Source organism: Maniola jurtina, chromosome 2, assembly GCF_905333055.1.
Source record: "Maniola jurtina chromosome 2, ilManJurt1.1, whole genome shotgun sequence".
NCBI lineage: Eukaryota > Metazoa > Arthropoda > Insecta > Lepidoptera > Nymphalidae > Maniola > Maniola jurtina.
The window spans coordinates 5,262,672-5,286,703 of record NC_060030.1 but is presented as its reverse complement, the minus strand read 5'-3'; the positions used below and the strand labels follow the sequence as shown (position 1 = coordinate 5,286,703).

At 37.3% G+C, this 24,032-nt stretch overlaps 2 protein-coding genes across 8 annotated transcripts in view; one reads left to right on the top strand and one right to left on the bottom strand.

Moving 5' to 3' along the window:
- LOC123876816 (cytosolic carboxypeptidase 1-like) overlaps positions 1-24,032 on the top strand; it is a 93,544-nt gene that overhangs the window by 11,238 nt on the left and 58,274 nt on the right. For 2 of the 4 annotated variants that reach the window (XM_045923208.1, XM_045923200.1), the window contains exons 3-19: positions 6,682-6,764; positions 7,173-7,263; positions 7,614-7,694; positions 8,975-9,142; positions 9,955-10,086; positions 10,213-10,344; positions 11,126-11,269; positions 11,764-11,961; positions 12,039-12,300; positions 12,371-12,621; positions 12,707-12,902; positions 13,567-13,689; positions 13,778-13,904; positions 14,197-14,404; positions 14,965-15,134; positions 15,833-15,970; positions 16,555-16,733. In XM_045923208.1, the coding sequence (XP_045779164.1) occupies positions 6,682-6,764; positions 7,173-7,263; positions 7,614-7,694; positions 8,975-9,142; positions 9,955-10,086; positions 10,213-10,344; positions 11,126-11,269; positions 11,764-11,961; positions 12,039-12,300; positions 12,371-12,621; positions 12,707-12,902; positions 13,567-13,689; positions 13,778-13,904; positions 14,197-14,404; positions 14,965-15,134; positions 15,833-15,970; positions 16,555-16,733 (2,683 nt within the window). The remainder of the gene's footprint in view (positions 1-6,681; positions 6,765-7,172; positions 7,264-7,613; positions 7,695-8,974; positions 9,143-9,954; positions 10,087-10,212; positions 10,345-11,125; positions 11,270-11,763; positions 11,962-12,038; positions 12,301-12,370; positions 12,622-12,706; positions 12,903-13,566; positions 13,690-13,777; positions 13,905-14,196; positions 14,405-14,964; positions 15,135-15,832; positions 15,971-16,554; positions 16,734-24,032) is intronic. The other 2 variants (XM_045923184.1, XM_045923191.1) reach the window with 2 other exon arrangements.
- LOC123876858 overlaps positions 16,917-24,032 on the bottom strand; it is a 29,752-nt gene continuing 22,636 nt past the window's right edge. The window contains exons 2-6 of one of the 4 annotated variants that reach the window (XM_045923243.1): positions 23,253-23,358; positions 19,791-19,867; positions 19,145-19,355; positions 18,719-18,886; positions 16,917-17,945 (exon numbers count right to left, since the gene is read on the bottom strand). In XM_045923243.1, the coding sequence (XP_045779199.1) occupies positions 17,510-17,945; positions 18,719-18,886; positions 19,145-19,355; positions 19,791-19,867; positions 23,253-23,358 (998 nt within the window). In that variant the 3' untranslated portion in view covers positions 16,917-17,509. Of the gene's footprint in view, positions 17,946-18,708; positions 18,887-19,144; positions 19,356-19,790; positions 19,868-23,252; positions 23,359-24,032 lie in introns of all 4 variants that reach the window. The other 3 variants (XM_045923250.1, XM_045923256.1, XM_045923265.1) reach the window with 3 other exon arrangements.

The following is a 24,032-nucleotide window of genomic DNA, read 5'->3' as shown; positions in this document are numbered from 1 at the left end:
CGTTTTCTACCAAAGATATGCCAAAATAATTCGAATCTGCAATCATTTTAAATACAAAAGATTGGCGCAAATAACTAAAAGGAATTTAAGCTAATCAATTAAACACGTTCTTGAACAAATTATAGCTGCGAACGTGAAGCTGTGATATTTATAAAAAATCCTTACTGTTGATTTGACCGCAGTGATAGTGGACAGCTGTTTAGCTCTGATGTAGTGATTATTACACTAGAATCGGCTTCCGTTCTATAAAAAGTAGAGTTCCTTCCCATAAACTTCAATATTATGTTTAGGGTTCGCACGATACTAAAGCCTTTTACCCGACTAATGGAGTTTTTTGACTTAGGTGTGAGTTTAGCAATTTAAGTAGAACGCGTAATATGTGTAGGTAGGCATATCGGTTTATCAGTTTAATCATAGCTGCAAAACAATTCATTACATGTGGATAAATGTTTCTTATAATAATAATAATTTGTCTGTTATTTTTTCTGTGTTTCTGTTATTTTTTCTGTTGTTTTTGTTATTTTATTGTTTATTGTTTAAAAATAGGATAAAATGGGAAAAATAAATAAATGAGAGTTTGATAATTTGTCTACGGCTTCATCTTAGCTATTTGCGCGAATTTATGTAAGTATGCCTAACAAAAATACGTCCGAAAAAAAAATCGATGGATATCAATTGGCTATTAATGAATGTTTCATTGTGTAGATTTCGAAAATAGGTTCATAGTTACCTATAAAAATCCATTGAACTATTTAAAAATCATGTTTTCTTATTATTTCGCCTTTTTATGTTGATTAATTAATACAGATTTGTGTAGGTATACATATTTCATATCAGTTATTTATGTTCAAGGCAATTATTTTTTGTAAGCATTTAATAAGTAGGTACCTATATAAAGTTGATTCATCAAATAGGTACCTACTCATTTTGAATGCGACTCTAGTCTAGATTATCTATCAAGCTTTTTCCACGACCGCGCGTTTGAGAGGGGTCTCTCCGTCACTCGCTTCATACAAACGTAGTTCCAATTTCATTTGAATATTAAGCAACCAAAGTCCATAAAATTTTGCAGACATATTCTAGAAACTAAAATCTATGTTTGTGGTTTTCCAGATTTCTGTTAAAATATTCAATTTCAAAGTTACGCGGTCTTAAAAATTTACATACAAATCTTTCGAGCCCCTGTCATTTTAAAACTACATATTTTTAGAAAAATTTAAAACACCACAGACATAGATATTAGTTTCTAGAATATGTCTGCAAAATTTCATGGACTTTGGTTGCTTAATATTCAAATGAAATTGGAACTACGATTGTATGAAGCGAGTGACGGAGAGAGCCCTGTTAAGATTTTTTAAATCCCGTGAGTTACGGATTAGTGAGTGAGTTATTTGTAATGGTGTCAACATTCCCATTGTCTTTTCAAAAATATCAGACTCTGCTCAAAACAACTACCTATAAGCTTTATGCACACATTTTAAAATATACAGAATCTAAATCACATGAACGGTAGATCATCATCGACTTTTTAGGGTTCCGTACCTCAAAAGGAAAAACGGAACCCTTATAGGATCACTTTGTTGTCTGTCTGTCTGTCTGTCTGTCTGTCCGTCGTGTCTGTCAAGAAACCCTATGGTACTTCCCGTTGATCCAGAATCATGAAAGGTAGGTCTTATAGCACAAGTACAGGAATAAATCTGAAAACCGCGAATTTGTGGTTAGATCATTTAAAAAGTGGGGTATCATATGAAAGGGCTTTACCTGTACATCCCAAAACAGATTTTTATTTATTTTTATGTATAACAGTTTTTGATTTATCGTGCAAAATGTTGGAAAAAATACCCGAGTACGGAACCATCAGTGCGCGAGTCTGACTCGCACTTGGACGGTTTTTTGATAAAAATGATACATTAGAACTACAGCTGGAAACCGCCCGTGTTTACGATATTGTTGGCAACGTCTCCCGGTCAACATTATGATGGGTGTTCTGGGCAAACGTTGCACACGACTAGTGGCGGCCATACATCAAGCTAGCATAATTTATCGCTATATAATAAATAGTCCGTAATAATTTAAATAGTCCTTCCTTATATTATATTAACTAGCTGCTGCTACTGCTATTCCACTCTCCAACTCCAGGGAGCCATGCCAATAATCACGTCGACCCGTTGGTTCGTCACAATGCGATTGAAGGACGAATCAACAAACCAAAAAACCAGCAACAAACATATTTTCGCATTTTGTAATAAATGGGTAAATATTTGTAGTGATGGTCATAGATATTGACCAAACTCCGAGTTATGACAATATTATTGTAAACTGACTCATAAAAATAAATAAAAGCTGTCGCCGTCACTCGCGTCTCCTAGACTACTTAGTCGCCGCGCTAGGTCTGCGCGAACCCTTAGTTATGATAAGTATTACTTATTTTAAATATGGCGGAGCACTTCTGATTTAAAACGCATAGTAGCAATCAGTATTTTAATAGTCATAACTCATAACAAATTCATTTGTACATTTAGGTTAAAAAAACATTGAAAGTCACTTAATGTTGAACGTTTTATGAGCCGGAAAAACCACAGATGACAATAATTTACGCTTGACCTTAAATCTTACTTTGTACCAACGCAAAGTTCTTCATAATAAAAGTCAATTTGATACAAATTTCATACAAAACTACCTATTGTTTTATATTGTCCCACCGGATTTTATATCAAATACCTTCGGGGATCAATCTTAGGCCGATGCAGAAATAGTCTTGGCCTCAGCTCGTTATGGAAAGGGCTGAAACAAATAGTCCAGGTAGTCAAAAATTTACCTGCTAGGACACGCCCGGGCAAGGAGTTTGACAAGAATTACTGTTTAATACAGCAAAACTCTAGGTATGTACATTTAAAGTTGTTACCTAGTTTCGAGTTTTAAATCAGGTCTGATTACATTCTTCCTGACTAAAGCTCGCTGCATACCTTGAGTCTTTGTTATCTTGCAATCGCATTGAAATGCTGAAGCCGTTAAATACTTAATCAACATTTTTTAAATTAAATGTACTTACCTACTTCAACGAATAATGAACATTGTCGTCAGTCGCATCGCGAGCTGACGCCAATATTTTGTTGCCATGACATCAGCAGTATTTACTAGAAAGCTACAATAAGGTATATAACATACACAGCGGTTTTCTTTTTTAATGTTTTTGAATGATTTATTTTATTTTAATTCATTTATTTGTAATCAACAGCGGTACAACTAATAAGCGGTAATTTTAAATTTTAGACTACATATAAAAATAAGGCCAAATGGGATTACAATATAGGGTTACAGTTTACTTATAAGTAATTATAAATTATAACAGAAGCTTTTCAGTAAAATATATTTTTGCGAAAAATACGCAAATATAGGGTAGGTAATTTTCGTAAAAATACCTACATTAATCACTAACGAATTCTCGTTGCAATTTATTTTTACTATCCAAAAACTTTTTAAAATCGCATTTAATGAAGTGCATTTTTGGTTTTTACTCCTAATATCAAAAGATTACGATTAAGAATAAAAGGAAAAGTAGAGTTGCAAAAAACCTTTTAGTAATACCTGATACAAAGGTACGAGTAACTTTATATTTTTGACAGTGCTAAATAATATACTCGTAGCACGCAAACACCTAATAACATAATTGAACATACTCCTAGCAGTAGGTATAAATAAGTATAAGTGGTTTTAGTGGTAGGTAAGTAACTACTTACCTATTTTATAAGGGGTGAAGATTATGGAATTAATCAAAATTATTGTAGCTATCTCGTGCAATAAAGATTTGTTATTGTTATTATATTTTGATCCGTTGGAACTGTTCAGCGTGGATAAGTCTTTGGACTAGGAACAAATCTAACGGCATTTTGAGAAAGGAAATATGCGCGCGGAATCCCAGTCAATAGGTAGGTAAGTGTCCTAAGAAAGTTTTAGGGAAGCGCCTATCTTTATCTACGTGGACAAAATGCCACAGAGAATTTGCCACGTGCACGATTTTTAGCCAGACGTGTCTCTAACCTAACCTCTACGAGGCCTCCTTCCGCGTCACGATGACGTCGGATGCGCGTGCCGCCCTGGCCGAGCGCCAGATACTCGTAGACAGCATGTCATTGTCATCAATATCCAGCTTTGAGATAACATTGAACACTTCAGCACGTCTCAGTTATGGTGATCACATACCACGAAATCACCCTCAAGTGCTTAAGAGCCTTCAAAGCCAGAACAGGCGCCGGCCTGCACGCCAGATATTTTGGTTCTGGAGGCTGCTATTTTCAATACTGAAAATGCGTGTGACTTTTAGCAAGGTCGCAATAGTCGACTGATGCTGTCGCAGAGATGATATTATTCAGCACTTTAGCACGTCTGCAGTTGTGGTGATCGTATACCACAAAATCACCTTCAAATGGAGCAAGAGTTCAAAGCCAGAACAGATGCACGCCACATGTTCTAACTCTGGAGGCTGGCATACTTTACGTATTTTTAAATACTAAAAAAATTAGTTCTCTGTAAAGTCGGTTTACTGACGATAGTTGAACGTGACAACAAAGGCCGATTGTGCTTCTTTGTCGCTCGTTCCGCGCTCTTGCTTGCACTTCAAGCCTTACATGGAACGCCTCAGAGCGAGGTAACGCCGCATGAGTCATGTTTTTTCGTGCGTGCAGCCGGCTCTATCGAATTATAAGACGTTGTCACGTCAAAAAGCTTGTGAAAGTTCGCAAGGTTGGTAGAGTTGGCTGATGTTACCAAGTTCCATCCTTGTTTGTCACTCTTGCTTGCTTGCTATCAAATCTTGTGAGATTGTAGTCAAACTTTTTTATGGCGATAAGTAAAGCTAAGCTTTTTTTAAATACTCGTGCTCTCTGAGATATTGCATCGTACATTATACCAACCAATCATAGATACGAAATCTATTTACTGCATTGCGCAAATTAATGCATCACTTTAATCGCACCATCGGCTTTATTAGATACAATAATATCACCCTAAATCAAAGTCAGCATAATTGCTGTCAAAACTATAACATGCTTCAGTTTATCAACTGTATGTACACACAATCCATCAAAAGTGTCGCGTTGACTTTGAAACACTAGGCAAGACATACCATTTTGATTTATAGTTCATCGTCGTATGCCATCTTCAAACTGAAGCTCGGGTCAGCCGGTGAAAACTTTTCCAGTCCTGTGCTATCTCATTAACTTTATTGAATACTTTATATAGGATCTACTCCTTTTATGTTGTTGATCCATTTTTGTCCCCATGGACCTTTCGTCCAGCTATCTTGTCTACCTAGGGAATTCTTTGAAGGATCTCTCATCCTCATGTAATATGTACCTACGTGTATATTAATATATGTATGTATATGCTCTAAATTATCCAAAGTCTACTTATTGTTCTAGCCCCTGTATTAATGAGTTGAACTATGGTATCTTAAATTCATAACTCATAAAGGTTTAACTTGGGATACTACTAATTAGCTGAGTATTGAGTATATTGAGTATGAGAATTTTATGATATTATTATTTAAATCAAGGCATAAAAAGTAGTAAGTACCTATGATTGGATAGTGGAACAATTATATATACCGACTCGTACGTCGTTCATCACAAATAGGACGAGTATAACGTACTTATAAAATACCACTTGTAGGCCTTCAGCGGCCTTACTCCGGCGTTGTTATGACAAAATTTCACGGAAGTCATTGAGGTGGACACGACCGAGGCCATCCTCTTCTTATTGACGTATTGTAAGGCATTTGAGGATACACTAAATAAAAAAATATTGATGACGTCTGCACATCTGTACAATGCTGAATGACAAGACTTAAAACTCTTGTCCTTGAAAGATTAAAATGGGTGGAATATTTTGAATTGGTTTTGTCATTAATTTACTGCAATTGAATTGACTTTACATATATAAACAATAGGTATTTAAAACTGTTGGTTTATGTAACGTTTAATTACAAAAATTTATCTTATTTTATTTTATGAATAAAAATATATTAAAAACTATTTTGATATTTAAAAACATAACATAAACTTACACAATTAATCTTCGAAAAAATTGTAGAGTTTAATATGATATGCTAAATAAACCGAACTAAAACTCTCATCAACTATTGAGAAGATAAACTAACCATTGACAATGTAAGGATTATTTTAGTGGTATTTAGGTCCTACTCGTAAGTATATAGATGTAATATGTGTAACATTTTTTTTTATACTTACGTCATAGTAAGGTTTTTGCAGAAATTTTATGCAGCTTTATTGTCTGACTAGCGACCCGCCCCGGCTTCGCACGGGTGGACATTTATTTTTTCTATTTTCCGGGATAAAATATAGCATACGGATTCGGAAGAATCCCTCTAAGTAATGGTAAAAGAAATTTTGAAATCGGTCCAGTAGTTTTTGAGTATTAAATACAAACATACAAAAATACAAAGGTTTCCTCTTTATAATATTAGTATAGATAGTATAGATATCGGTCAAAGCAATCACGACCCAAAGTAATTAATAGGAGTCAAACGATCAGCCTGATGCAGTAAACTTACGCCGCGCACAGAAAAATTTTCAGATTTTATATCATGACTTCAGTCTAGCAGTCACGGGATCTTCTCTCTATATAAAAAATTTCTTATTCCATAAAAATTCTTCTTTACAGACAAACATATTCGGCAAAGCACTCTCGATAAACTTTGGAACAAACAATCGGGAGCCATACAGATGTTACTGTCCATATTAGAGGTAAGAATAAGTAGCTTCAGTGCAATTTAAATATTCCTGATTTAGTGAGAAATATTTTAAAACTAGAGGATGCCCGCGACTTTGTCCGCGTGGATTTAGGTTTTTAAAGATCCCATGGAAATTCCTGTTTGATTTTCTCCGTAATTGCCTATGTCAATTACGAATTACGCAAGCTACCTCGGTACCAAATTTCATACAAATCGGTTAAGCGGATGGGTTTTTGGGGGTCCCGTGGGAACTCTTTGATTTTCCGGGATAAAATGTCCGTCCCCGGGATATAAACTAACCCTGCGTCAGAATTGGTTAAACTGTTGGGCCGTAAAAAGGTAGCAGACAGACAGACACACTTTCCCATTTATGATATTACTATGGATGGATGTATAATAATTAAGGTCATTTACTTTTCAGAATTCGAGAGACACGCCAACTTCAACGTATATCACTTCTATATTAAGAGAAGCACTATGTTTAAAACAGGGAAAAGGAAAAAAATGTTCAGGTGACTATTCGATTCATAATAAGTCATCCATCAATACAATAAATCTGATTGAGATTAAGAGATTAATATTGAGATTAATAGATAAGAGATTAATTATAGTACGAGATCCCACTGCATGAAACCTATACTGACCCATTACATTTTCTTTGAGTACCTAACATTAATTTAAATTAAATAAAATTGTTTCAATAACAATTAAATAAAATTATGAGGCCTGCTATGAGGCAAAAGCGTATTTTATTACTATGGATTGTTATCATCAACATTGTAATTGCAACGTAGACGCTAAGATTTAGATTTCCTGTAGTCGTAACTTGTACTATTATAGTTTTTAATAATAAAAAAATTAGTAGCAGTGGAAGTACCAACTACGAAGAAAAAGGATACCAAAAAGACAGGGAAAGAAAATAAATTACCGGTTTTTAAAAAGGGTATGTCAACGTGTGCGTTTTGCATTGCTGATCAGCACGGATGTTGCCTGTCGCAAAAAAGATGTTTCTGACTGCTTGCTTTTTGTCCATTTCAATTTTTTCTAACATGCAACTATTTCGTGATTCTAACGCACTATATCGAACAAATATATTCTAATGTCCTTAACATCTCTTTGGTACCCACTGAACTTTTCATATAACAGTTTGTTTTCAAAACGCCAAACCTTTAAGATGTTTTTCATACAGGTAACTTTTAATGCTGAAAGGCGCCGTTAAACACTATAAAAGTAGCAAGAGAAGGCTTCGAGTGTCTAAAAAAGGCCTTACGTGGTTTAAGAAATAATATATGTCCAATAATATTATATGTGGCAATTCTAAATAACCGTGCCTAACTAAAGCCTCCGTAAACATTTCGGGGGACCGCAATTATTGCAATGTAGGACAAAAATCCGTTTGCCCTTTGTTTGATACACCCACTAACAGACTTCAATTAAATGACATTGAACTACTCATGTGGGTGACCTTGTTAACCATAGCATTTGAAAGATTGTGCAATATAAGTAGTACATGAGTATTTTGTCACCTATACGCTTTCAAGCTTTACTATACACGTTATGTTTGTAATTAAATGACTAATAGGTACTATTAAATGGCTTATTCAGCTCATAAAATCCACTTTTTGCAATTGAGTTTGGTGTCTGAAACAATGTCGAGGTGAAATATACGTATAACATGTGTATTTGTTATACGCATGTCATACACAATATGTTGTACTCTGGAAGCTTTATGTTCACCCCTTTTGATATGGTTCGAGCAGCTTTGCGTATCTCATAGTTTGCACGCTGAAGCCTGAAACGGTGCGCGGCGCGACGACGTGTTAAACGTTGCCTATAGAAGTTGTGATCATCGGTGGATATTTATAAGGGCTTTTTGGGCTGCAGCCCAGAGCCCCGTGGCTATATAGGGCCCGCAGCCCCTGTTAGACAAAATGGACAATAATGTGAATTAAAAAAAAATTAAATACCTACTGAAATAAATAAAACGAAATAAAGTGGAAAGTGAAATGAAAGAAAACACACAAAACGCACAACACCCACGCTTTTATGTCAAAATAAATAAAGCTTAGTGTGGTTTGTTACGAGATCAAGAAAGACGCCACGCCTCGGCTCTGCCCGTGTGCCTTGCATCTAAGACATTTGTTTCAGACCATCAATCCTTATTAAATAAAGGTGCACCTTGCCACAAAAACGACATAAATAATAAAATGTAAAACCTTACAGCCAACAACGTAGCAAGACAACAATGTGCACTACACTTCGTTTCGATAAACGGCACGCAGGTGGTGATCCGTACACTGCTTAATATACACAGTAAACGTGACAGTAACGTTAGTACTGAGCTGATGATGCAGGACTTGGTTTGGGTGCTGGCAGCACTAGCTCCTAGAGGTAACTTCAAAAAATCTCATAATTTTACTAACACCTCAACACCTCCTGACATAATATACTGCGCCTCTCGAGCTTTGAGTCAATCTTAGGTTGTCGAAATTTATCCCCATCATAATATGCATGTGATGGGAGTATCCACTGTTCGAATTGAAAATAATTATTTCATACTAGAGGATGCCCGCGGCTTCGCCCGCGTGGATTACGGTTTTTTAAAATCCCGTAGGACCTCTTTGATTTTCCGGGATAAAAAGTAGCCTATGTCCTTCCCCGGGATATATCCCATGTCTGTACCAAATTTCATCAAAATCGGTTCAGCGGTTGGGCCGTGAAAGCGTAGCAGACAGACAGACAGACAGACACACTTTCGCATTTATAATATTAGTATGGATTAGTATGGATGAACCAACATGTAAAATGTGAATCTTAGGTACTATAATCATAAGAGCTATATTTAGTTAGCCAACAGGTCTCTACCACTCGTCTGGTCATGTGAAGCAGAGTAGTAGAGTCTTGTAGTAAATAAATTATTATGTATGTCAAGACTACTAACACCGATTTGGAAAGTAGATTCAGAGACGGCATGAAACTCAACAGTTAGTCATTTCAAAAATATCTAATTTACGCATGGAACCTTTCATTACATTCATATGGCATGGCATGGATCTACATTACATAATACTTATTAGATACCTGCATTTAGATTTACCAGAAGTCGGGATATTATAGTTGTATTCTTTATCTGTAGTGACTTTACGTATATTAAAGTACCTATTTTTTCCAAAATCCAGCACTTCGCATTAATTTTATTGCAGATCCAAAATTCGCTATGAAAGTAAGAATGTTAGGTTGTGTGAGGACAATGCATCTCATCCTAAAAGGCCATTTTACGGATACAAAATTAATATTTCCACTTTTGGTTATATTGAAACAACTGGCAAAAAATTGTAAGTATATTTTTATCTTGTAAATGCACTTATACTTTCAAGAACAAATCACTTCTTAATAAACCTACTGCAGTACATTAAATTCAACTAGGATATTAGTATAGATTTTTTTAATGCTTTTTACAGCTGGAACAACCTCAATTTTAATACGAGACGGAGTAATAGGTACCTACGAAAGAGTATTAGTGAGCCTGGGTTGTATTCCCACTGCTCGTCTACGGCTGTGCCTCGACGCCATTGATTACTTCAGTAAAAACAGTTAAGCGTAATCACATCACTTACATCTTTTTTTAAAAACAGATATTTAATAAATCTAATCTAAAATTAAAATAGAGAATGAATAGATTAATTCAGGCAATTAATCCATTGATCTTTGAAATCTCTGAAGATTTCATGTTAATCGGGAATATTTAGTTATTCTAGGTGATACCGCCTTTCTCATAGTTTCTTTTTCTAATAATAATTATAAGAATAAGAATCGATGTATTAAAACATTCCGAATACATTTACAACGATATACCTAGCTTAAAATCACTGCCTCGCCTATACACTGCATCTGATGCGTAGAGCGGTCATTATACTCGTATAAGGTTGATGCATAAAGTATTATTATTCCTTTGTTTTCAATATCATAAAGACCATTGCTGCATGTAAAAAAGTGTAAAGAGTAGACAGTTTTATTTGGCAAGGCCTATAGAAAATAAAGTGAACCAGTAAACTAAACAATGAAGGAGGAAAAGTTTAACTGTTCAGCGAGCAAATGCAGCCAGTATTTTCACCATTCTGCGCAGCCATGATTTAGGCAGTAATTAGATAAGGCTATCATTAAGTTGTATTGTATTCTTTTCAATAAAAAAAGAAACAAACTTATGCACCGATCTAATAAAATCAATGAAATTGATCACGACAGATCAATTATAAAATACAAACACAATACGCACCAGCAACCGATCTATATACGATTGTTTTGTCTCTTTTGCACGTTTAATGCAATAAATGTATGTATGTCAGTTCAGTCACACGTGGGTAACTCATACAGAGGTATGCTGCATGCAGATCGTGAAGACAGGCCTATGTAGCGTGCTGATACGGGTGTTCGACCGATGGGACCGCTATGAAGGACGCATGAGACTAAAGATTTGCGCACACATCCTACAGACTATGCAACATCTCTGCAATATAAGTACGTATTTTGTGTATGCACAAGCCTGCAAACACTCACATTCATCATGCAAATAGAGAATTAATTTGAATCGAAACTAAAATAGACACAAAATAAGCATGATTTTAAAATAAAATAAAAAATACTTTTAAATATTGTTACATTATAAACCACGAACGCAATAAAATTATTATTAATAAACCTAACAAGCCAATAGGTACTTCAGCTCAAGGCATATTGAGTCAAAGCGATACGACGCGTCTTCATATTCTCTTAAATTTTGCAAAGTGATCTCCATTACAAACTAAAAGCAAATCTTGCCACTTGTTTGTTTGTTTGAAATTCTTTATGGTACATGAAATAGAATATACATAGGCTAACCTAATACCTAGAAGTAGTTCAGTTTACTTTATAACATTTTAGAAAAGAAACGTTGCGTTCGCTTTGATACTGCCGCAATATGGCTTAAACCTTAAGCTTTTTAACAATTGATTATAAAGAAAATTCAATTCTAGAAGCGGGACGCCGGGCTCTGTGCATCAAAAAGCACGTACAAACACTCCACAGGTTTTGCGCGCAGTGCCCAGATGAAATAGAATTCGACGGTCTCTTAGCACGAGTCTGTTCCGTCATCACTTTATGTCTGAAGCACCAAGCTTTACCAGTGCCGGCAAATAGTCCCGCCTCATTTAATCTCAACCCTATATTGAAAGGTATTACTGTAATTCTGATAAAAAATATCAAATTCCTTAATCGTTTCTAAATACTTCAAGGTTTATTCCATTTACAGGCACTAACACCACGTGGCCATGTCATGAAGACGATGACGATGGAGCAAACTCAGATTCAAAGACAATAAATTCAGACATTGAAGATGATGAACCTGATAGTGATACTGAGAACATCGATGAGTATCCAGATATTGATTTTGATAATGAAACCGAAATGAAAGCGGAAGATACAGAGAAACCTCAAATAACAAAAAATGGAGAAAGTTTACAAAGTGCCCTATGGATCAATCCTAATGAGAGAGAAATAGAAGACTTAAAAAAGTATGTATGCTTGAATTGTTCATTGTTTATAAACCTATCTTGACTTATTACATATTAATGTTCATTACAGGTATTATATTTATTTTAAAGAATTTGGATCCTATAATAAACAAATTAGACTAGTAAAAAGTCGATCCAACTCCCGTGGTTCCATACTAGATGATATATTTAACCCTCAAACTAGTGGGTGTCGCAATCAAACATCTCCTTCAGCTCTATCTCTTGCTGGAGGTATAGGAAGTACGGATTATGACGCCGTTTTAGGTTTATCACACACATATTCATTTTTGCAAGGATATCATAAAGTTCATGAAAGTTCTTGTAAGTATTATGTTGTAATTTATTTTTTGATTTTTCTTTATAATGGCATCAAAGCACTCAGACTTTTCAACCAATTTATTTGCAGCTACCACATCTTGTTCCTCACTGAAGATTCATAAAGACATTTCAAAGTACGGTACTTTTGCATCAGTATATTCTACGATATCTTCAAGAGTTAGAAGTATAATACCTTTTGTAAAGGTTGCTTATCCAGACATGACAGGAGGGCAAGGTTCCACTCAGCCTGAACCCTTAAACAAAATGGAGCGAGTTGCTTGCAGGTATAGTATGGTATTATCTTTCGAAATCCGCTGTAGAATCAATGTAACTGACACAGCTTAACGAATTAGCAAGCCGAAGTGGCAGTGGGCAGGCCATGTCTGTCGCTGAACCGATGGCTGCTGCGGCAGACGTGTTCTGAAGTGGAGACCGTGTACCAGCAAGCGCAGTATGAGACGACCTCCAACCCACTGAACTGATGATTTTAAGAAGAAAGCGAAAGTAGGTGGAGGAAGGCGGAGAAACTTGTATGATGGTATATATCAAGCAGTAGACGCAAACAGGTTGATTGATTGATTGATAGTACTATCTTTAAAATTACAAAATTGACTATCATCATAATTATCATCGTCTGTCTGAGTGAGGTGTTGCTGCTAGATGCCACAGTCCGTTGCTTACTCATTCAGCCTCTTCCAGCTGCCTTCCTTAGGTTATTGATTCTTCGGGGTAGAGGTTGTGCGGCCTCCACTCCAGAATACGTCTGATCAGGCAGATATCACTTTTGCGACAGACATGATCTATCCACTCACCACTGCTATTCAGTTTGCTAATCCTTTGAACTTTGTCGGTATCTTTGTTTCTCCTACGGATCCTCTCAAGATGGAATGTATCCCCCAAAAACGTGAAAAATGCATGTTTTGAAAACAATCACTCTTTTTATCACAGGAACAAACTGCTATCGTGTGTTGAAAGGGCAATAAACCCTGAGTCTTATATGAACGAAGTTGTTTATGATTTAGATGCACTTTGTGCTTCTAATACGACTTCGGACTCCACAGCACCAAAAAGGTACCTACATTATCTAAATACTTTATCAGAAGTATTTTAGTAAATCAACAATGTTCCAGCTTTAGTTTGACGAATGGTTTTCTTTCAGCTTAAGCGCAGATAACTTATTCCTTAATAATACCGATGAGCAAGAAATTACAAAAGTGAATACCTTCGCATCTCGATTAAGTTTTGAATCAAGATTTGAATCGGGAAACCTTAGAAAAGCTATTCAGGTGAGTTAGAATATAAATTTGATTTATATGCAACTAACTAAAACCGGCAATGTTTGCAATGTGACTCGCGCCACCTATTTTAGAAACCTTCCCGTAAGTTTTATAACAACTGTACAAAATTTCGACTCAATCGAATAAACAATGCGCAAAAAGTTAAGTATCGAATAGACAGACAGATGGGCAAACATTTTTTATTTTTATTTAAGAATAGTACTAGTAGTAGTTGATTACTTTGCTAATAATAATTGCATATTAGATTTATTATATAATACATGTTTTTTTGCTTTGAAAGGTCGGTCCAAGAGAATATGAGCTAATTCTAATGCCAGACGTAAATTCTGCAAAACGACATCAATGGTTCTATTTTGAAGTGCGCAACATGCAGCAGGGCCGCCCTTACGTCTTCAACGTTGTAAATTGTGAGAAATCAGATAGCCAGTTTAACTTTGGCATGAAGCCTGTTATGTATTCTGTGAAGGAAGCGGTTCTCGGAAAACCAGGTAATAAAATTCAAAATGCGCTTTTGACCTTCTTTTTCTTTTTTAAGAATTTTGCAACTTTTTATGATTTTGTTTAAACATAAACGGTACATCTATAATATATTTTTCATTGGATACTTTTTTCGGATATATTATCTTCCCAGATAAATTTTAGGCTAGGTCAGTGAGAAAAAATGATGACAGGTACGTTTTCCAAAGATTGGTTGGCTTTAACTGCAGTTAATTACCTAGTTACAGGCGTCGTTGTTAAAAACTGCTATAAACTCCCTAATATGTTTTTAACCCCCGACTCAAAAAGAGAAGTGTTATAAGTTTGACGTGTGTATCTGTGTATCTGTCTGTGGCATCGTAGCTCCTAAACTAATGAACCGATTTTAATTTAGTTATTTTTTTTGTTTGAAAGGTGGCTTGATCGAGAGTGTTCTTAGCTATAATCCAAGAGAATCGGTTCAGCCGTTTGAAAGTTATCAGCTCTGTTCTAGTTACTGTAACCTACACTTGTTGGGGCGGTTATAAATTTTTAATTTACACTTGTTATAGAACTCTTTTGTGTTTTTCAGGCTGGGTGAGAGCCGGTTCCGACATCTGCTATTACCGCAACAGCTACCACTACGCAAATCAAAAGAACAGCAAATGCTACCTGACTGTCACCTTTACCATTGAGTTCCCGCATACTAACGACGTGTGCTATCTCGCCTATCATTTCCCATTTACATATTCAATGATGATGGTTAGTAAGTTTTATTTGTTTTCTACCCTTTAATTTTACCTTTGCACATCCTTGCACATTCATGATGGAATATTCAATTACTCGTATCACAAAATATTCCGTATTTCCCGTATCTATACCTATTTTGTGCTGATGAATTAATTACATAGTAACTACCATTTTTTCAATTTAAATTCCTAGTTTATCCAAGTGTACTTGAATGAATTTGCATCCATCAGTTTGGCCGTCTATCTGTCTGTCAGAAAATTAGTTCCAATTTGAGTGAACCTCTGCATGTAGTTAATGTTCTTAATTTTTTATTCTTAATTTACATCTACTTAATATTATAAATGCGAAAAAATGTGCCTGCCCATCTGCTAGCTTTTCATGGTCCACCAATTTTGGCGGATACAGAGATAACTTGCACGCCAGGGACGCACTTTTTGTTCCAGGAAATCAAAGAGTTAAATTTTAAAAACTTAGATCCAAGTGGACCAAGTCGTAGGTATTATCTATTTGCTAGAGAGATAGCTTGTATCCTGGACTCAGATAATATAGCCTATATCTAATATTCCGAGATAAAAAGTAGCCTATACACTTTTATGCTAGTTTTTATCTCGGAAAATCAAAGAGTTCCCACAAGTTTTGTAATCAACTTACCTTAACCTTTTTAAAGTCGTGAGCATTATCTAGTACCTGTACTATAAATTTATTTTCAGACTAGGATATGGCAATGGAGCACCCAAATGCCACCGAATGCCTACCTCCGTGCCGAGCCTCTCTGCTATTCGCTCAACAACAATGAAGTTCCGCTGCTGACAATAACCGCGGATGGTACTCCTTCCAACCCTTTAGTGGTATGTTGTGGCTATAGTTACTTCCATAATGCTGATCGTTCGTTACAGTAGAGCCGAGCTGTACACGGTAAACTCTTCATAATCTATATTATTGAATTTGAAATAAGTTTTTCATTCTACTACAAGCTATTACTTCACTGAAATCTAAACTGTTGATCAGTAAAAAATATTCGGAATGACATTTATACTTAGTAACACACAAATGCTTCCTGAAGTCGGTGCCTAAATTGGTTTCTACACAGCATCGTACTGGAACGCCAAATTGCTTGTCGGACGGAGTTGCCAGTGGGGTACTTTTAGAAGTTATAAATTCAGAAACTGATTAGACTCGTTTTTGTTTCTTGACCGTGAACCATATGCTTTAGAACCAAGAATAAGTATTACCATCCCATATAAGTACCATCTAATCCAGACTGGCGTTCTCATCTCTCTCTCGGCCTGAGTCTGAAGCGCGAAATTAGTCTGAACCACAAGGTTTTAATTTGTTACACCTCTATTTATCTATTTTCTATGCAAGCACGTGAACTAAGTCGGCAGCTTCATCTGGTTTCCTATAAATTACTTAAGTATACCTACTATTTTAGGATAGAGAAATAATATTCCTGACGGCTCGCGTGCACCCCGGCGAGAGCAACGCGTCGTGGGTGATGGACGGAACGCTGGCCTGCCTGCTGGCCGACACCCAGCCTGCCGCTGCGCTGCGTGCCAAGTACGTGTTCAAGATCGTACCCATGCTCAACGTGGAGGGAGTCATCAATGGCTGGTGAGTGAATCCGACTTTATTTCAATTTTAGGACAGACAAGACTGCGTGAAGTCAGAGTGATTACATTTCGGGCTACTAAGTGTAAGTACTACGGCTACCGATAGCATACTTGATACTCCCATCAAAAATTAAGCCCTAACGGAAGCCATGAGTTATTGTAAATAAAACAATTTATGTTAATTTTATACATATTACATTTATTAACTCACTACATCACTATTCATTAAATTCTTGAGTTTCAACCTACTATACTTAACTTACAATACGTCACATAATATAAACACTAGCTTAACTACTACACCGAATGATATGTCCGGACAATCGAAATCAGAAAATTTTCTTAAATTAAATTAATATATTTTTAAGATTATTAATAAATGTTAACATCGGAGATCGGACAAATCTTCAGAAGTTCACGGAGATGAAATTTAGGTACCTATATTTCGTAGAATATTCGTTGCAATGATCGATTAGAAAGCGGAGGCAAGTCGTACAGACCGAGTCGCCAGCACCTTCATGACTATAGCTTACTGTCCCAAAGAACCCTAATATCCCACCACATCGAGCATATCCATAATTAAAAGTTCTACAATACATAAATCTCATTTACATTCATAATAATAAATGACGAAGCGATATCACCCTCACAAGCAAGCACTAAGTCTTAATATTGCTTTACATACAAAACGCTTTGAAATATTGAATAATACTTTTGGTAGTACGTAAACCTAAAAGTCACGTCTTATAATTATCACCGTGACCGTCGAGTCGGATGCTAGTAGGCGGGGGGAGCCAGCATGCCGCTGGCGTGGACGGAATGCTCGGTGGCATCCGGCTCGGCGGTCGAAGGCACGTCTTCAGCGTGGGCGTCGCGAGCTTCGTTAGTGAGGTACGCCGCGGGGTCGTCGCCCACCATGCCCTCGTCGGCCTCGTATGGACCCTGAGTCGGTTCCTCCTTGGGTCCCTGCTCGGGCTCCTTGGCGTGCGCGTCGGCCGCTCGCGAGTAGTGCGAGTCGATCTGAGGCGGAGACTTGAGCAGCGCGCCGGCCTTGAGGTGAGGAGACTGGAGGCCGTCGAGGGACGACGGTCGCAGCTTGCCGATGAGGTCATTCAGAGTGAAGTGCGTCGGGAGGTGCTCGGAGCGCGGCGGCGGCGGCGACGACGACGTGAGCGGGTGCGCCGTCGTCGTGGTCGTCATCGACAGCGGCTTCCTGCCGACCACACAAACATCGACCCTCGCGTTAGAGAGTCGCTCGAAACTTTACGTCATAATAATCGTCACAGACTTGCCAGAGCATCTTAATTGAGTTAGCCGTAACATTACGGCAGGAAAAATTAAAAAAAAATCAATAGGTACATGAAAAAATTCAAAATGCATTTGCGATTTCTGATGAGATTATTGGTTGGTTTAAATGTTAAGTTATCCAATAATTTCGATAGCTCAAACGTGATACGTTACTTTGGCCTTTGGCATGATATGGTTCGACGCACGATACTAGTCTGGCAAAGACTTAAACGACTACAAAGACATAATAAAAAGTTAGAGAAAAATAAATAGAATTAAACATCGCAAGAGATACCAAGCAAAGCCCCCTTCACCCACCCACCAAATACTTTTGTTAATTTTTAAGATTTACAATGTTAAACACGAAAACGACTACATCCAAGAATGTTATCAAAAAGTTACGGATATCTCTGGGTGTAGGGCTCTTGTTTGGTGGTTGGGTTGGCACAGAGACCTTATCCCGCGGGCCAGCGCGCCAAACTCGAATGTTAACTAGATTGTGATGTTAGATAACACGAACTACTGGACAAAAATCTAATAACTACACACCCACTGTACCGTGTTAAACAAAATGTCGTCATATGGACATGTTTTAAAGAGGTGAAAAACGTTAAGGCGGTGCACAATACGGATCAAGAGAACGCGCGGCTAGTCGGGGAGTGGGCCTCCGGAGACGGTTGGCATCTCACCTGGCATTACCCCTGCGCCGAGGAGACGGGGATGGAGCCGTAGTTGTAGTAGTAGCAGCGCGTCTGCTCGCAGATGAAGTCCTTGATCTCGCCGCAGTGCTGCGGCTCCCAGTGGAAGGATGGCGCCTTGAGCGACACGCAGCCGTTGGTCATCACGTGTTCAGTTCTGGAAAACAGACTACTTCTTATGTAATACTATTTCGGGGTTGCCTAATGCTGCAGTGTTGAAGATATTCAAAACTCTATTTCCATGACAAGACATATAGTCACCTATTATGGCTATTGCCTAATAGAAATTATACAGAAGATAGCTTGCATCCGGGGGAAGAACATAGGCTATTTTTGGTCTCGGAAAGTGAAACAGTTCCCACGGGATTTTAAGAAATCTAAATTCACATGATGTCATCATCTAGTGATAATATAAAATTATACGTACCCATGCCTCGCGGTGCGTTGGGGTGCTGTGCTGCCCTGAGGAACATCCAGAGGGTCCATACTGTCGTCGGCGTGTTGGCTCGGCGCGTCGAGGGTCATGCCGCGCCGCATGTAGTTGAAGGTCGCGTTAAATGGAAGCCCCGTGCTCATCCATAGGTACATGTCCGTACCGAGATTGTTACCCGACGTCCAAAAGTCGTATTTATTGTAACCTGCGATAGTAAAATCCAGTGATTTATTTATTTATATTATTGTGTACTAAACTTGTATTGTCCACAGTTGAATTAATGAAAAAATAATGTTTGTTTCTTTTTCAAATAAACAGCAAGCAGTCTAGTGACTTGATCTAAGTTATCATCACTGCCCATGAACTTCAAATGTTGCATTTGATTGCAAGAAATTTGTTTATCTATCTCTTGGATAATCCCGTATCATCCCTTAACGCGGGACACCCCTAGATGAAATATGGTTCCACGGTTTGGATGGTGAAAAAAGTAACCTAAGCACAAAAAGTGCGTCGTTAAAAAAATATTTTGTAACTCATGTGACCTAAACCCGCGTAACGCTAAAGAATAGGAATAAGTTAAGCTTATCTATGACTTTTACACCGTACCAAAATGTATTTATATAGGTACTTAAAGTCTCACCTGCATTTGTTAGATATGTCGTTATTGAGTCAGCCTTTTCCTTCGTTTCGAACGATGCCAGCTGCAGTCCTAATGATCTGAAAGTAAAGAAACAAAATATTAAACAAATGTCTAATGAATAAGGCAAAATTAGAAACCGTTAAACTTAGTACCTAAATAGATAAACAAACGAGTCGAGTCGAGTCGAGGAGCCGCTGGATTCAGGCTGCGTAAGACCATGGCCACATCCAGTGGGTTAGACGACCTTAAGGTCAACCCGCTGGACTAACGACCTTAAGATCGTAAGATCTATTCTCGGGAAGTCATAATATGTCTATCTATGGACGCAAACAGGCTGATGTATTGATTGAAGGCCGAATTGAAGGCATGTGAAAGTCCCTAGAAGAGACCAGTAGTGGGCATCTATCGGTTGATAATGGTGATGAAATAGATGCCTATTAGGTATCTATGTAAAATATTTCACATAAATAAAGCTAATGTTCGAATATAATACAATATACATCTTATAGATTCAGTGTAAAACTAGACCCTGATCGGACTCCTTACTTAATGATCAGTTACTTGATACTGGACTGGGTAGGTATTTACAAACTCGAAATGCCGGATCAGTAAATACGATTTGAGCTAACCACCACGGTCCGCGGTAATAGTAACATATAAGGTCCATAGAACTACATCGCGAAGCCAGTTTATCGAGGTGCAATTTATCCGCTAAACACTCGCTTTGGCCTTGCCACGACCAGTCCACATTCCACGGCACTCCAGGACTCTTAAGAGATTAAAAACCTCGACGAAGTCCCGTATATACCGATGAACTCCCATGTTTAGTTGCAACATTTTTATAACGATCACGTCTTCAAGATTTCAAATCCTGATTGTGACTTCCTTCATTTATAAACCGTTTCTTTTGTCTCGTAAAAACATGTTTATTTTAAAACACAATACAACGGCTAACAAAACCAGAGAAAAAAATCAATTACTTACACTTGACTAACTAGATGATGCCCACAAATTTATCCGCATGGACTTAGGTTTTTAAAAGTCTCGTGGGAACTCTTTGATTTTCCGAGAAATAAAAGTCTATGTCCATCCCCGGGATGCAAGCTGTTTTTGTATTTTTTATCAAAATCGGTTAAACGAATGGACCTTGAAAAGATAGAAGACAGACAGATGGACATACTTTCCCACCTCACATTCCCACTTTTTTTAAGTTTCTGAATTGACCACCCAAATTCAGAAACTTACAATTCTAAGCATAGCACAATGAATAATATTAGCATTGACAATAATTATAATAAGAAATTCAGGCTACTTTTCCCATAAATTATACACTGCTTTCATTGCAAGAAATAAGAATATTTCAACTCCTCAATTCCTAGCACGTAAAAACTGCTCGCGCCGAATTAAAAACTCATAAATTGTACTCGCGTTGAATTAATTATACAGCATTGTGAAGCAATTGTTTTTCCCATTGAGGTATCTTTGACACATCGACATATTTTAGCACCATAACTGTATCATAGTTTTTATAATACAGTCTCATCAACATTTAAATATGTACCAGTTTCTTTGAAAACATTAATTCTTGGAAATGGACTGATATTGAAAAATTATTCTGAATCAATTTAAGGGCAAGATAAACAAGAAATCCACAAAGTCGATGACACGACTCAGATGAAAGAAATGCGAATAAACCTGATGTTTTTACAGTTAGTCAACTTTTATCACGACAACATTAAACGACCCACAGTTTCCATTAGCTACGGTATGGAGTGGCTTACGAGGCATAACAGTTCGTCACGCCACCTGTTGCCTTGATGCGGTTGTACCCATTAGCCAATTTACCTTATTTTTTCCCCACAGAGTACCTATAACACTTCTTACATGACGTGCCCTTAATCGATTTTGCCATCCACACTGATGTTTCACCTGTCACCTGGCAACTGTCAAAGCCATTCATAGCCAGTATCATCATGTCACTCATATCACATATTCCGGGAAATTGACATGTGAGTTGTGAACTCAAGCTGTATGAATAATGCTCCCTCTTTGCTGAGAGTAAAAATAAAGTACCCTCGCTAATTCTTACATCAGACTAACATTATAAAGGCGAAAGTTTGTATGTATGTGTGTGTGTGTGTGTGTATGTTTGTTACTCCTTCACGCAAAAACCACTCGACGGATTTGGCTGACATACGGAACGGAGATAGATAATATCCTAGATTAGCACATAGGCTACTTTTTATCCCGAAAAACTAAAGAGTTCCCACGGGATTTCGAAAACCTAAATCCACGCGGACGAAGTCGCGGGCGTCAGCTAGTCAAACAAAAATTGGAGTGGGTTAATTCCAAAATAACAATATACCTAGTTACTCACTTATATAATTTTGGATTCTCAAATAAAAGTATTAAACTACGTAGTTACGTACATAATATGCAGTAACAATAGACACTCTGTAAATATATAGGTCGTGACGAAGTCGCAATAGGAGGACATCGTGACCGAGCATCGAGGCGACTGACCCTTTAGTCGTTTGAGCGTGCACGCCGCTAAATCGGAACCGCAACATGCCTCGGATTCACTTCTTTCTATTCCTAATGGGCTACTTGTACTAGAAAATAAGACTCTGTATTTGAATACATATTATCCATTATTATAAAAGGGAATGGTTTAGTCTTGACCACTTTTTCTTTGGTTCTTCCTCATCGAAAGTAATATTGAATTTGGACAAGGGTTATTTCTTCTACTTTTTTACTCTTAATTATCGTGATTCTTCCTCATTGAAAATATTGAATTTGGACAGCAGTTGATGTCTCTACTAATGTAATTCTAGACGTTTGGCTTCAAAAGACAGGATAAAATGCAGTTACAACCGCACTCGAATAGATAAATAATCTTCTATTCCGAGTTCCGACGTGATTATGTTTTTACTTGTGAAATATTAAATGCAAAATAAGTCGTGCCATTTTAGATTTATAAAAAAGCGGGATGCAATGAATAAAACTATTTTATAAAGTGCATTAAACGTTTGTTATTGAGGTTGTTTATTAAGCTTCGTAACGCAGGAACCGTGGGAGCTGCGCCACAATAAAACCTCGAGCCCTTTGTGCGTATTAAACGTCGGAATGGCTTGCGGAAGTAGCTAAAGGTGCCGATATTGTTCTCCAGTTTTCCCAGAACCACTAACGGTAATGCAAATGTCCCCTGCACTTCCTGGTCGCTCGTGGGCCCTCCAAGCGCCTAGCAACGCTTGTTAACGCCCGGCCGAGCGCTGTTATGGCAGGACAAGAGTAAAGATAAGCCGGATAAGCATTCCTAGTCACGATGTAACTATTATATCCAGCGAATGCGCCTGGAGAAATATGATACGACTCGCAACTGAAGTATGGGGTGTGTCATTGTTAAGTACCTCGATGGGCGATTCGATACGCCGTAATGTTAGGCGTTGAGAAATATCTTACCTGCAATACTGATAAGCGAGGAAATAGTTGAGCTCTGGACTGTAGGGGTTCATTCTCGATATAAAGTACTGCACTCCGTCCAGTTGGATAGTTGTTATCCTTTGGGCTGTAACAATGAAAAGGAGCTTATTTAATTTTACTCCTACAGTTTTTTGTACTACAAAGTCAGGGAGCTAAACAGGTTTTCACAAATAGACATCTAATAAATATAACAAGTAAAAATTTATAACACCCCCGACAAAGTATCTGAGTTTTCCAAAACATCATTTTCAAATAAATAATCTAGGCAACGTCCATTTTGACAGCTAGTCATTTGTCAATTGACATAATATTATGAACCAAACGGTCTGCTTACGGTCTGTTACAAAGTTACAAGAAACTAGAAAAGAGCTGATAACTTTTAAACGGCTGAACCATTTTTTTTTGGATTATAGCTAAGAACACTCTCGATCAAGCCACCTTTCGAATAAAAAAAAAAAAAAAATCGGTTCATTCGTTTAGGCGCTAAGATGCTACTGACAGATATACAGATACACAGATACATGGATACACAGATACACACGTCAAACTTATTACACCCCTCTTTTTGGGTCGGGGGTTAAAAAAGGAATAGCTGAGTGACTGACTGATCTATTAACGCACAACTCAAACTCCTGGAAAAGCATGCGGAAGCTATTATGACGTGGGCATCCACTATTAAAGGATTTTTGACAATTCAATCCCTAAGGGGGCGGCAAAGTAGAGGCTTGAAATTTGTATATTCTAGCCGGATGAAGCGAA